This window comes from Cupressus sempervirens, chromosome 10 (assembly GCF_028749045.1).
Source record: "Cupressus sempervirens isolate cs-2001-9-10 chromosome 10, ASM2874904v1, whole genome shotgun sequence".
NCBI classification, from domain to species: domain Eukaryota; kingdom Viridiplantae; phylum Streptophyta; class Pinopsida; order Cupressales; family Cupressaceae; genus Cupressus; species Cupressus sempervirens.
This window is the reverse complement of record NC_143127.1, coordinates 249,580,153-249,593,698: the sequence shown is the minus strand read 5'-3', so window position 1 is coordinate 249,593,698 and position 13,546 is coordinate 249,580,153. Positions and strand designations below refer to the sequence as shown.

Here is a 13,546-nt window from a genome sequence, read left to right as displayed (position 1 = left end):
CAGGTTTGGCAGCCTCTGAAGAACAACAAAGCAATAAGCGAAAATCAAGTTCTGGAATAAGCCCAAAATGCCTCCAAATCCGTTAAAAAAGGGCATAACCCTAACTCACGTCCAAGAGGGGTTAATAAAACATATTTTAATAATAATTATTATTTATTAGTCCATTGGTTTCCAAAGATTAGCCCCTTTTGCCGAAACTTCACCTTTTTGAGCCTGCCTGCCTTAGCAAAGATTATTATTTTTAATTATTTGAAAAGAGGACATGACAAATCCTCCCCTCCCAAATATTGCTTGTCCTCAAGCAATGAAGGTTGGAATTCTCAAGAATGTGTGCTCCTTCCCAAGTTGCATCCTCCAATGGTAATCCTTTCCATTTGACCAAATTCTCTATGATGCTCCTATTTCTCAATCTTTTCTCTCTTGTATCCAAAATCTCTTCTGGTATCAAAACTAATTTTCCTTCATCATCAAGAGGTGGTAATTCTGTAGATACTATGGTTTGCTGGCCTAGAACCTTCTTCAAGCAAGATACATGAAGAATATTATGTATTTTGTTGTTTGGTGGGAGCTCCAATTCATAAGCTACCTCTCCTACCTTCTTGATGATTTTATAAGGCCCATAGAACCTTGGCTTGAGTTTCTCTGCCCCACTCCTCTTCAAGGTGCTTTACTTATATGGCTGCAACCTAACAAATACCAAATCTTCCACCTCAAAAGATCTTTCAGTCCTTTCCTATCAGCATACAACTTCTGTTGGTTCTATGCATGTTGTAGATTATCTTTGAGGGACCTTATTATGTCTTGGCTTTGCTTGATGAAATCACTTGCTGCAGGTACTCTGCTATCTGAAAGTACTAGATCAACAAAGGAAAGGGCATCATAACCATAAAGAGCACGAAAAGGAGGCATACCAATAAACATGTGATGAGATGTATTGTAACAATACTCTCCTAGGTGCAACCATTTCACCCAAGCATGATTGCCAACATTTCCTTATCATAGATGGAGTAACCTTTCTCTGATTGATTTAATTTTCTACTCTCAAATGCTATTGGATGTCCCCTTTGAGTTAAGACAGCCCCTATACCTTCTCTAGAAGCATCACATTCAACAACAAAAAGTAAAGAGAAATCTGGAATTGCAAGCACAGGGCATGAACTCATTACCTCCTTAAGCTTATCAAATGTTTTTTGTGCCTCTTTTGTCCAAACAAAAGTTCCTTTCTTTGTCAAATCAGTCAAGGGGGCAGCAAGCTGAGAAAATCCCTTGGCAAATCTCCTATAGTAGCTACACAACCCAAAGAAACCTCTCAACTGTGTAAGATTAGTGGGTGGAGGCCAATCCAAAATTGCTTGGATTTTTTGTTGATCAACCTGTACTCCTTTAGAACTTATAATATGTCCCAAGTATAGGATCTCTGTCAAACTAAATTTACATTTAGATAGCATAGCATAGAAGGATTGCTGCTCCAAGATTCCCAAAACAGTGTCTATGTGCTTTAGATGCTCTTCCCATGTTTTACTGTAAATCAAGATATCATAAGAAAAATACCAAAACAAATTTTCGAATATGCTGGCTGAATACCTTATTCATACAAGATTGGAATGTTGCAGGTGCATTAGTGAGGCCAAATGGCATAACAAGAAATTTAAAGTGCCCATAGTGACATCTGAAAGCAGTCTTTTCCACATCTTCACTCCTCATTCAGATTTTATGGTACCCTGATCTTAAGTCAATTTTTGAGAAGTATACAGCACCATGTAACTCATCAATGAGTTCATCTATGTGTGGTATGGGATATCTATTTTTTATGGTCTTCTTGTTTAGAGCCCTGTAGTCTATACACATTCTCATTGTACCATCCTTTTTCTTGACAAGTACCACAGATGATGCAAATGGACTAGAGCTAGGCCTTATGAATCCCATGTCCAGGAGTTCTTTAATAGTTTTTTCAATTTCTTCCTTATAACCTCTTGGATGGCAGTATGGGGTTGTTATAACTGGTTTGGCACCCTGTTCTAACTCTATAACATGCTCAAAACCTCTATCTAGTGGTAATCCTGGAGGCAAGTCATTGAAAAGTTGAAAACTATACTATGCTTATCAAGAATATTTTGAATTTCAAAATGAAAATTACCTTGATTCTTTGGAGAGCTTGTTGGATGGATTATGACTCTTGCTGCCCATGCTACTTGTCCTCTTCAAAAAGTCCTCTCCATCCTCTTTGCAGAGACCGCCTTAGGTGTTCCATTCGGTAAGCCTCTCAATAAGACTTTTTTCCCATTGGAATGAAATTTAAACTCCATAGTTTGATGGTTCATGTAATAGCCTCCAATAGAGTGCAACCATTGAACACCCAATGCAAGATCTGTCTCCCCAATGCCAACCACATAGAAGTCATCACATAACTCATAATCTCCTAAGGTCATCTTGAGTTGTTTCACCACCCGTGTGCAAGGCATAGTGAATCCATCAGCTACAGTAACATTGAATCCCTCAAAATCTTCTGCTTTAAGCCCTCTTTTCATGACAAATCCCTCATCAATAAAATTGTGAGTTGCCCCACTATCGAGAAGACCTGTCAACCTTTGCCCTGCTAGTACCCCTCGAATTCAAAAGGGATGGTATCTTGGGACTCCTGATAATGCTACTAAAGTGCCATCCTTGCTGATTTCTTTTTCTTTCTCTTCTTCTTCCTCCTTAGTGTCGTGAAATTCCTCATACTCATTTGAATCAGATTCTGAAGCAAATTCAATATAGTGCACTTGACCTTTCCCCAAACATCTGTGTCCCGGAACCCATGGTTCTCTACAAGTGAATCAAAGCTTTTTCCTTCGTAATTCACTCCTAATCTCTTCATCTACCTTCTTTTTTGCCACATTTATCACATCTTTTGGTGGTAGTGTTGGAAAAGTCTTTTTCTGAAAATTCCCCTTATGTTGCCCAAGATTTGGGGGTTTTTGATTAGTGACTGGTTTCATAGGCACGCAAGTTTCAAGTTGCAAGCTTCTTTTGATAGCTTCCTATAAGGTTGAGGGTGAGAAAGCCTTAACCAAACCCTTAACAAAATCTTCCAAACCATCAAGAAAAAGATAAACAATCATCTTTTCACTCATATCAGGTACCATAACAACCAATTTTTGAAACTCTTCTATGTACTCATTAACTGATTTGGTTTGCTTCAACTTTGACAATTCTTTAAAGTACTCTTCATCATCCTTGAGGTCAAATCTATCTATCACTCTTTGACTGAAATCATCAAATGTAGTTACCTGATCATGACCTTGAGTAGTCATTCCATGATACCACCAATCATAGGCTGCATCTTCCAAGTGTAGACTTGCAAATTGAACAGCATCACTCTCCTTCGTGGGGTTAAGTGTGAAGAAGGTCTGTAATTTTTGTAGCCATGCTCTAGCTGAAATTTTATTTGTTCCATCAAAAGTAGGTGCTATAAACTTGCTTATTTTATTTTTGAGCTCTCTTCCACTTATGTCATGCTCCCTTCTATACTCTTTCTTGGGCATCAAAGTGTTCATCATATCCACATATTCTCTAAAAGGAACTGAACTGCGAAAGTCATCATCTAAGCCATTGTAAGTAGCTCTTAATGCAGTCAAGTTACCTGTAACCTCTTCCACAGGATTGAGGGCTGGATTTGGTACCGGTGGCTCATCTGCAGGCAAGAAAATAGTTTTTGTTGATTTAGAGGGTGTGGGTTTCAGATTTCTTGGCTCCTTTGAAGTGCTCCCTTTCTCATTAATAGATGCAACTCCTTGCAGTTTTTCTGTCAATATCCACAAAGCCTCTCTAGTTTCTGCCAAACTATCCACTGTTTGCTTCTGAGTATTTTGGATGTCTTGAAAAAATTTCTTTACCATCTCATCTTGATCAGCCATACTTTTTCCTTCCTTGGATTTTGTACTTTTACTTTTAACTGGAGGTTTGATCAAAATTTCTTTATTCTTTTCTCGCTGCAAATATCTCTTTTCTCTTTCACTTGGTTGCATGCAAACTTCTACAAACCCTCAGGCTGGCAAGATCATAGCTCTGATACCACTGAAATGTCCCTTACTCTGATTTTATATGATATTTTAAGCCTCTAATCAGATTTTTAAAATCAAACAACCAATATTTCAAAGATCCACCAATTTCTCAATAAACTCGAAATCAGTTATGCCCGAAATAGTGCCAAAAACTTCATAGCTTCACATATTATTAATAGATCTGAAAGTGGACATTTTTACAGAAATTTCAGCAGCATAACAGCCTACAAAATGACATTTCCAGATTTGTATAACATTTATACAACAACTCCCAAATGGAGTACAAAAACAATGCTCATCGGGCTCTCGAAAATAACACAAAATAGCCTGTAAACACCACAAAACACTAATAATCTATCACAGAAGTTTAACCACGACCCAATACATATATTCAACTCTATTTTAACATCTAAAAGTCTGAAATATAGTAGCAACCCAAACTGATATGAAATACTCAACCGGAAATACCAAACTCTTAAAAAAACACACCCAAAAACTCACAAATTTGCATTGTTCAGCACAAGGGCAAACTCTGCATGAGCTTGCACATGGAATGGCTTCAAACTCCCGTCCTTAGCCTTCCTGGAAACCTGCAAACTCTCGTCTTTGGGTCTCCTTCTCCACAGGTTTGGCAACCTCTGAAGAACAACAAAGCAATAAGCGAAAATCAAGTTCTGGAATAAGCCCAAAATGCCTCCAAATCCCTTAAAAGAGGGCAGAACCCTAACTCACGTCCAAGAGGGGTTAATAAAACATATTTTAATAATAATTATTATTTATTAGTCCATTGGTTTCCAAAGATTAGCCCCTTTTGCCGAAACTTCACCTTTTTGAGCCTGCTTGCCTTAGCAAAGATTATTATTTTTAATTATTTGAAAAGGGGACATGACAGACAATTATACAATTGTCAACCAACTTGTTATTAATCAGTAAAGCTAAATAGAATGGATTAACTTGACTTGAATTCCTATTTAATGTAGTTCCTAAATATAGACCTGGAGGATCTTTACTATTTCTTATATCATTTTCATTATTAACATCTTCTATGCCAAACAAGATCTTCACAATTTCCTCCCTATAGTTAGGAAATTTCATCATCTCCATTAATGGAACAACAATTTTTAACTGGGATAATGCATGATTAATAAAAGTATGACAATCAAATACTTGCTTATCATTATGCTTGGTCTGTTGTTTGGTCAATTTAGGAGGTTGATTAGTCTCTGCTTGTTTGGCTTGATTCTGATTACCATTCTTCTTAGACACCTCTCCATGTTGCAAATTTTTTGTGAACATGCTGGCAAGATTACTTGATCTGTACCCAAAGTTTTGTTTCTTCGCTGATATGTTTGTTTGGCTTGCTTGCCGGCTGCGATGGTGTATGCTTTCCTCTCCTTAGTCGTCAATCTTCAAAGAGTAGGTGTTTCATCCGCATCTGAAAATACTTGTTGGATGTGATGTTGTTGATTTGTTCTCCTTAAATGATAATCTGAGTTCTGATCTTCCTCTAAAAAGTCATCATCATCTCTGCCCCATAAAGGTTCAGATGATAAAGCATTAATAACGTGCTACTCGTCTCCTTCTTGATTCTCTTCTAAGACAAATTGTTTGCCGACACAATGTTCAGGAGCGTGGAGCAATTTGCAAACTTCACACCATGGCCCATCATCAATCATATTAACCTTCTTCAGAGGATCTTGAGTACTTTGATATAATTCTGTCTTTCCGGCGTTACATCTTTCTAGCTCATATAATATGGCATATCTTGCAATCTTGGTCTATCATTTCTCTGAAAGTGTGGCTTGTCATTCCTGTTTTGTTTCATCCTCATGTCCTTAAGCATATCCATTATTTCATTTGACTCATCTTTCTTGTTAACCTTGCTAGTCGCTTTCCTATTGTTTTCTATTGTCATAGCCACTTTGAAAGCATGTGGTAAGGAACTTGGTTTATGAAATCTTATCTCATAGTGGGTCTTGCTGTCAAACGCACTTAGATAGAAATCAATCAGAAAAGAATCAACTGGCCTAGTTTCTCTTGGAATTTTGTTTAATACTTTGTTAAACCTTTTGTCAAACTCTTTTTGAAAACATCCTCATGATCTTCAAAATCTTCAATTATACTCTTTAAGTTAATAACGTGTTGCTCAGCAAATTCCACTCCATTCCTAGAAAACTTTGGAATAAGGGTTTGTAAATCATTGGAGATTGGGTTGGGATATCCTTTGATGCCATCAAAATCAAGCTGTCGATACCTTTCAATGACCATAGGTTGTCTCATAGCTTGATTCCTCGTCCCCTGATTTTGTGCTGCATAATCCTGGTTATTTTGGTTGATAGTTCTATTGTTTTGATTTACACCATAGAGTTGCATGAGATTCACATTATTTTGTGAGATACCTCTAGCATGCTGCCCTGAATTCCTGACATATTGATTGTTGTTGGGATGTCTTGCAAAACTGTTATTCTGCTTTTTGCCATCTATTATCATACAATGGGTTTACATGGCTAGTAGTGAATTGCGAGTCCAAGTTTTTCCTATGAGCCGGGTTATACTTTGATGATGTGTTTACCTCATCTTGGATTTGCTCTACTCATTCCTCCCTCCAACTATCCAGCTTTTCTTCATTGCTTTCTTTTCTTTGTGGAGAGATGATATTATCTCTTGATATTCCTATCTTTTCAAGGATATGATTTGGCTGCATCTTAAGAATCTTCGCTAATATTTTAAGTTGCTGGTTTGGATTCGGGTTCGAAATTCATTGAATTTTTTTGGGTTGAGTTCGTATTCATTTTGGGTTCGTACATACAAGAATATATGTTTTATATATGTGTGTACATAGATGCAGCAGCAAATAAGTTCTCATATGCCACTATGCTAATATCATAACAACATAGCAAAATACACCGCCATATTAATGTTTCAATTCAAAAACAATAGTGTCAACATTAATAATCGGCCATGATTGATCAAATATCATAAAAAACCATCAAGTAAATCATCATCATTTTGCTGCTGCAAATTAGAAGCACAAAAAGTAATGCTATAGGCCCATTTAAGGCCAAGGTTGTGATTTTTACCACATTCTAAGCTTCACACATTAACTATCATATTGGATGATTCAAATAAAGCAGCTTTGGATCAGATTGGATGAAACCAAGAAAGTAGGCTTTGGATCTAGAATTATCCACAGTAAAGATCTCTCTAGATTTTGTTCAATCCATAGTTTTCTATACATGTTAGGCTATATGCACAAATTATGGTATTACATACATTTCATTCAAGACGCTTGACACTTTTATACATCTTGATTCCTCTTCTCAAGTAGCATTGAATTCCAATTAAATATGATTAGTAACTTGAGACTAATTTGGCAAAAGAAAAAAATGAAAAAGTAAACAAAAGGTGTATTTGGATCAAATTCTCTCAAAATTCTCCAAAATTCTGTCCGGGTTCCTCTGTTGGAAACCAAAGTTGCCCAAAAGTTGTCTGACATCTGTCATGGTTCCTCTCAGAGAATTTCTAGCTAAATTTGCTCTTTGCAATAGACTTTTGACAAAATCTGACATGGACCAAACTTTTGAGAGATTTGAACTAGGAATTCCTAGGTCGAGGAGAGAATCTGGTAACTTCGCTAATATTGTGTTGTTGCCATTAGCCATTTCAGCCATCTTCTTTATGATTGCGTCCCACTGCATTAACTCCTCTTGATTTTCATCATCATCTATTTGAGTTATTTTACAGTGTGGTTCTTCACCCACTCTAGGAATCTGAAAAAACAGATTGAAATTTTCTTCTTCGTTCCCAAGACTACTATTATTTGAACTATTTCTTTCATTTTTTCTGTTAGTCCTTTCATGAAAATCCTTGTGACCTGTATACAACATCTTTGAATTTTGTTTTTTATTCTTCTTCTTTCTTGGCTCTCTCAAAGGTTAACTATGCAAAATCTCTTAGGTCCTAGATTCATAGACATTCACCCCCACATAAACTTTAAAAGCAATGGTTAATTCCTCGATTCAAAATAGATTGAACAATGCACAATAGAGTCGTCACCCTCTTAGGGAAAGATAAAATAAACTTCTAGGTGCTCCCTTAGTAGAGCGTGCCACAAATGATTTTGACCTTTTAATGTAAAAGAATGATTTTGAAAAATTAAATCTATAACAATAATTGGGATTTCAGATTTAATTACTTTAAGCTTGTGTATTCTGAAGTGAAAGAATTAAAGTTTTGAAATTTCAATTTAAGAATGTTTTACGCAATCATATGCTGAAAAATCAGAACTTTGAATATCAATAGGAAATTTGGATATAGAAAGGATTTGAGATCTTATGTTTATACTCAAATGCTGATGTAAAAAATCTGATCTAAAATCTGAATAATATCAAACAAAAAATAACAAGCGCTGAAATGAAACTAAAAACTTTTTCACAACTTTGAAAATGCTTTGATGATCAAGAAGATATTAAATGTTGAATAAGAAAACCTTGAAACTTACCAAAGTTTGCGATTAAACAAATCTCTATACTAGTCTGAGGTGAGAAATTCGCAAAGCTTACTTGCAACTCTTCCAGTAGAGTTGCCAATCTGTTGGTTCCCAAAACAGCAGATTGGAATCCTACGAGTCTTGCCAACTCGATGCTGGGATATCCAACTGGTTATGGCCCACTTTATGGGATTAATTGATACAATCCAAATCCTCTGCGCTTCTGGTTCTGCAGGGAGTCTAAGATACTCCAAACAGATTGATTAGAATGCAAATGCAACAAAAGTTTCTCAAGTGGCAAGGAGTATAAAAAACTTTTGACTTCCTCAAATAAGCACAACTTTTAATGATAAGATGAAATACTTCAAACTTGTAGATCCTGAAAAATGATAAATATGATTGCTTGAAATGAAATGATTAAAATAAGAGTATGTGGATTATTATATAACTAAATATATTAATTATCAATGGAAAGATTTGAAACAATTCCCAGCCTATGGATTACAAAATCATAAGTGATGAAAAACCAGTGCCAGAATTTAAAAGGGAATGATAGAGTCAATATTGTAAGCTTTAACATACAACTTTATGAAATCTTATGTATAATGACTATAAATAATTTAAATACCAAGACACAACGAATCAATTATACTTACATTATTTCAAACTAGTCTATAATGTTTTAGACTCTTATAGAGACAAAAATCGATATAGATATGAAACCAGATTAATATTTCACTATATCTGCAATTATCAAGTTTGAAAAGACTACACTTGATTTTGTCCACCTATCCAATATTAAATTATTGACAGAAATAAATAATACTCATAAAGGACAAAGCAATACAATATTTTGATTTTAAAGCTACTAATATATAAATAAATGAACTTCTTATTGGTTATGCAAAAAATGAAACAACAATGAAGACATCCATTATGGTTGTTCAATCTACTGCCTCTCGATCACAATCGCATATAAAATGATTGCTCAATGATTCAGCTGTCCAAAAGCTTAGTTCAAAATTTCAATCTTTCCAAGTAGAATAGTATATCAAGAGTATGCAAAGGTTTTTTAAAAATATTGTGCGTCTCTGACGCAAAACAATAAGTGCCCTGCTACCAATGATTAAATGGCAGAGTCATGGCTTTTCCATCTGCTATATCCTCTGTAACAGAAATATAAGGCTGTAGATAATCGCCACCAATCTGGATGCTTATCATAGACAACTCAACTCATGTTGATCTCCAATTTTTGTATATCCTTGTGCATATGTGCCTGAACGAATGATAGGATAAAATGCTGTGAGTGGAGACTATAATTTGCAAAAATTTGAAGGCTCCATCACCTTCTTCATACATGGTCATTGGGCTCAACCTTTTCAAGTTTTACACTTTGTTGTGATTACATCTTTATAGTGCTTATTATTGAGTTACTTTTCATAGCTAAATGCATGCTTATTCACAATTCTCTATTGTAGCTAAATGTACATTTGATGTCTTGATTTAATTTCTTTCTGCATTGTCACTAGAAAATTCATATTGGACATCGATGTTGCATGTTCTGAAGTTCTAAGCTTTAGTTAAAGATATGTATTAATAAAACATTACAGTCTGCATAAGGTTTGCTACTTTAGGTAGCATGTAAGGTAGCCCACACTTTTTAACATATGCACTGAAATTTTAATATTCATTTGTAGTGCTTGCTAATATGTAAATTTGAGAGAACTCTATATTCCTTTTGATGCAGAATAAGCTTGGTTAAACGTGAGTTACTTATTTTAAGTTGAAAGGTTCTCATCATATGCATTTCATTTTCGCAGATCTCCATTTTGGTCAAACACAATAGCAGTATAGATGAAAAATACATGAGCCTAAAAGAGGAATATCAGGTACTTTCATCCAAACATGAAACCAAGTTGAAAAAAGCAAATCAAAGGGAGGAAATTCTCAAAGAAAAGTAGTTGGATCTTAAGATCAGTCCTGGAAAACAAGTTGATCTAAATGCACATCTATCTGGCCTTGAGCAAATGACACGTTTGGTTAACAAGGAGTCACAGCAGGTTTTACCCCTTATGCCTTCTTCATGTTTTTCTGTCCATTAATCAATTAAATGGATGCATTTAAAATTGAATGTTTTTTGTGTATTACTTATTTTTCTCTTCTAAATTCTATTTAATTTAAATTGGATATCTATTTTTGTCCTAGTACTTCGCTTTATAGAGTCATACTTACTATCAATGTCTGTGAGCATAAATCATTTCCGTAATATTTTTGTGAATTCTCATTGTTGCAATTGACAACAGATTATTTGTGCTCTTTTAAAAAATTGTTGGATATTACATCTCTTTGATGAATGTCAACTTTGACCAGAAGATTTTAGCTATTGATCTAATTTCAAATGGATAACATTTTTTCATTCAATGTTCTCTAGGGCTGCAATGCTATTAGCTGAAAAATGGTATTGATAATTTTACATTATAGGATACAAAATAGAATATGGTTCTAGACATCAACTTTGTGAGTCATGACTTTTGTATATGTTCTAGATAAAATGTGACAGACATCAGGTACCATTTATTGGAGGCTTTGGTACAATTTTGTGTAGGTATTTATGCAAAATGTTGATGTGGGCTTGAGATCACCAAATACATTAGGGCCTAATTTACTTTTTATTATTAGTTTTTTACTTACCACTTTAGGAGACTTTTGACACCTGCTAGTTTTAGTGAGTCACTTGCTGCCTCTGACATGTTTGATTCACTTGCCTCTGCCATCTGGGATTCTGCTCTCCTTTCTATTCCTCGTTGTTCCCCTCCCTCTCTTAGAGCTAAGTATCGGAATACTTATCCTATGAATAAATGGTTTGATATTGATTGCAAAGGTTTTAATCGCTCTGTTCGCATTGCTTTTGAGACTCAATCTCCTGCCTTCACCCATCTGCGCCTTTTGTACCTTTGTTTTCTTCGCCACAAGAAATGTTCTTTTGCCTCTTTTCAGTGCAGAACCCTTTGCTCCACGCTTATTCAGAATCCCTAGATCTTGTGGTGTACTCTTTTCCCTCGGTGCTCCCCCCCGTCCTCCACTCTCGACTACCACTCTCTGACCTCCCATATCATTACACTTTACAAAATTCCTGGGCAGCCACCTCTTCACTCCACTCCACCTCCATATTGCCATTTGTTCACCTACTCCAGTATTATTGACGCCATTAGATCTTTGAGATGCAGTAGAGCAGCAAATGAAGAGGGTTTCCAAGTAGAACTTTTCAAACATGGTGCTTTGGTTCTTGGATCTTACCTTCCTACACTCTTTAATAGAGTGGTTTACACTGGGTTTCCTGAGTCCTGGTCTAGACATGTGGTTTACCCCATCCACAAGTCTGGGCCTGCTTCCGTTCTAGGTAACTATAGAACTATTATGATCAGACATACTTTTGCCAAACTTTATGCCACTACTCTGAACATCATGTTATCTAGTGAGCTTGATAGAAGAGGCTGTGAGCTAAAGGGAAGGGTGGTTTTCGGGAAAACTATCAGACTATGGATCATGTATTCACATTGCGGGCTATCATTGAGGAGGCTAGGCATCACTCTCAGAAGGTATATTGTTGTTTTGTGGACTCCCGTAAGGCTTTTGATTTTGTTCTTAGGTTGGCCTCATTTTAGAGACTTCATGAGATTGGAATCTCAGATATGTTGCAGATTGTTATAATGAGGCTTTATGAGAGGGTAATTGGTAGGCTCAAGACTCCGGAGGGCTTTTCTATTCCGATTCAGAGCACCATTGGGGTGAAGCAGGGCTGTCCTCTTTCTCCTACACTGTTTAGTTTGTATATTGATGAGTTGGAGGATTTCCTTGTGAACTCCTCTCAACCGGGAGATGGGTACAATTTGCATCAGGTTTTGATCTCCATTCTTCTTTTTGTTGATGATGTGGTTCTCTAGGCCTCTTCTCCTGACAGCTTGTAGAGACTCTTTGATGGTCTAGCTTCTTTTTGTGATCAACGACAGCTTATGTTCAATTTGTCTAAGACTCGGGTTATGGTCTTTAACTGTTTAAAGACCTCTCATCTTCATTTCTTCTTTTAGGTTCAGATTGTTGAGATTATTTCCTCTTATATGTATCTCGGTGTGAAGTTCTCGGGTCCGCGCTTTAGCTTGAGACCAGTTATTCAGTCTAGAGTTAGTAAGGGCATGGGTTCCCTAGCTTTGCTGGAAAGACAATGCTTCAGACATCATTTCTAGGATATTTCGTCCAAGTTGTCCCTTTTGGACTCCTTGGTTCATCTGACAGTTTTCTATGGCTTGGTGGTTTGGGGGCCTTCTCTTATTGCTTCTAATTGGGCTTCTATAGAGAGGGTTTAGACATTGATGTTACGACGTATCATAAGATGTCACAGACTCACCCCTCATAGAATTGTTTTAGCTGAGTTTGGAGCTCATTCTCTCAAACTTGCCACCATTTTTTACTTGATTTGGTGTCTTCATCGGCTTCATGGTTTTATGGAGTTGGTTGTTGACTGGCATAGATACTCTCATCTGGCATATTGTTCTTCTGTTGAGATTTTGAGATTTGACACCTCTACTAGGTCTTGTTGTTGGTATGCCCAGGCCACCTCTTTGTTGGGTTCAATTGGTATTGAGATAGATCATCTTCCTCCTTACCAGTTTTCACTTGATGCTCCTGCTCATCTTCTCTCCTCACGTCAGGAGTTGAACAAGCATGTCAGACAGGATATTTAGAGAAATACATTACCACTACCTGGAGTAATCCCCCGGGAGGTCTGCGACCTAGGATGGCCTTCTATGCTGAGCATTTTCTTGAGATTCAAGATGTTATTATTGTTTGCCCTACTTATCTCTATTGGCGCTAGAATCATGCCTTACAGTTTTCTTTAGGCTCATTTAGAGTTGGTTCTCACCGCCTCAAGGCTCGGACCAATCACCATATGGATCGGGCTGATCGGATATGTTAGTTGTGTATTTTGGCAGAGGTTGAGACTGAGATCCAC

At 36.5% G+C, this 13,546-nt stretch overlaps 1 protein-coding gene across 3 annotated transcripts in view; it reads left to right on the top strand.

Moving 5' to 3' along the window:
* Positions 1-13,546, top strand: part of LOC149533567 (uncharacterized) — a 117,932-nt gene that overhangs the window by 72,797 nt on the left and 31,589 nt on the right. For all 3 annotated transcript variants that reach the window (XM_089803589.1, XM_089803587.1, XM_089803588.1), the window contains one exon: positions 10,356-10,595. In XM_089803589.1, the coding sequence (XP_089659715.1) occupies positions 10,356-10,496 (141 nt within the window). In that variant the 3' untranslated portion in view covers positions 10,497-10,595. The remainder of the gene's footprint in view (positions 1-10,355; positions 10,596-13,546) is intronic.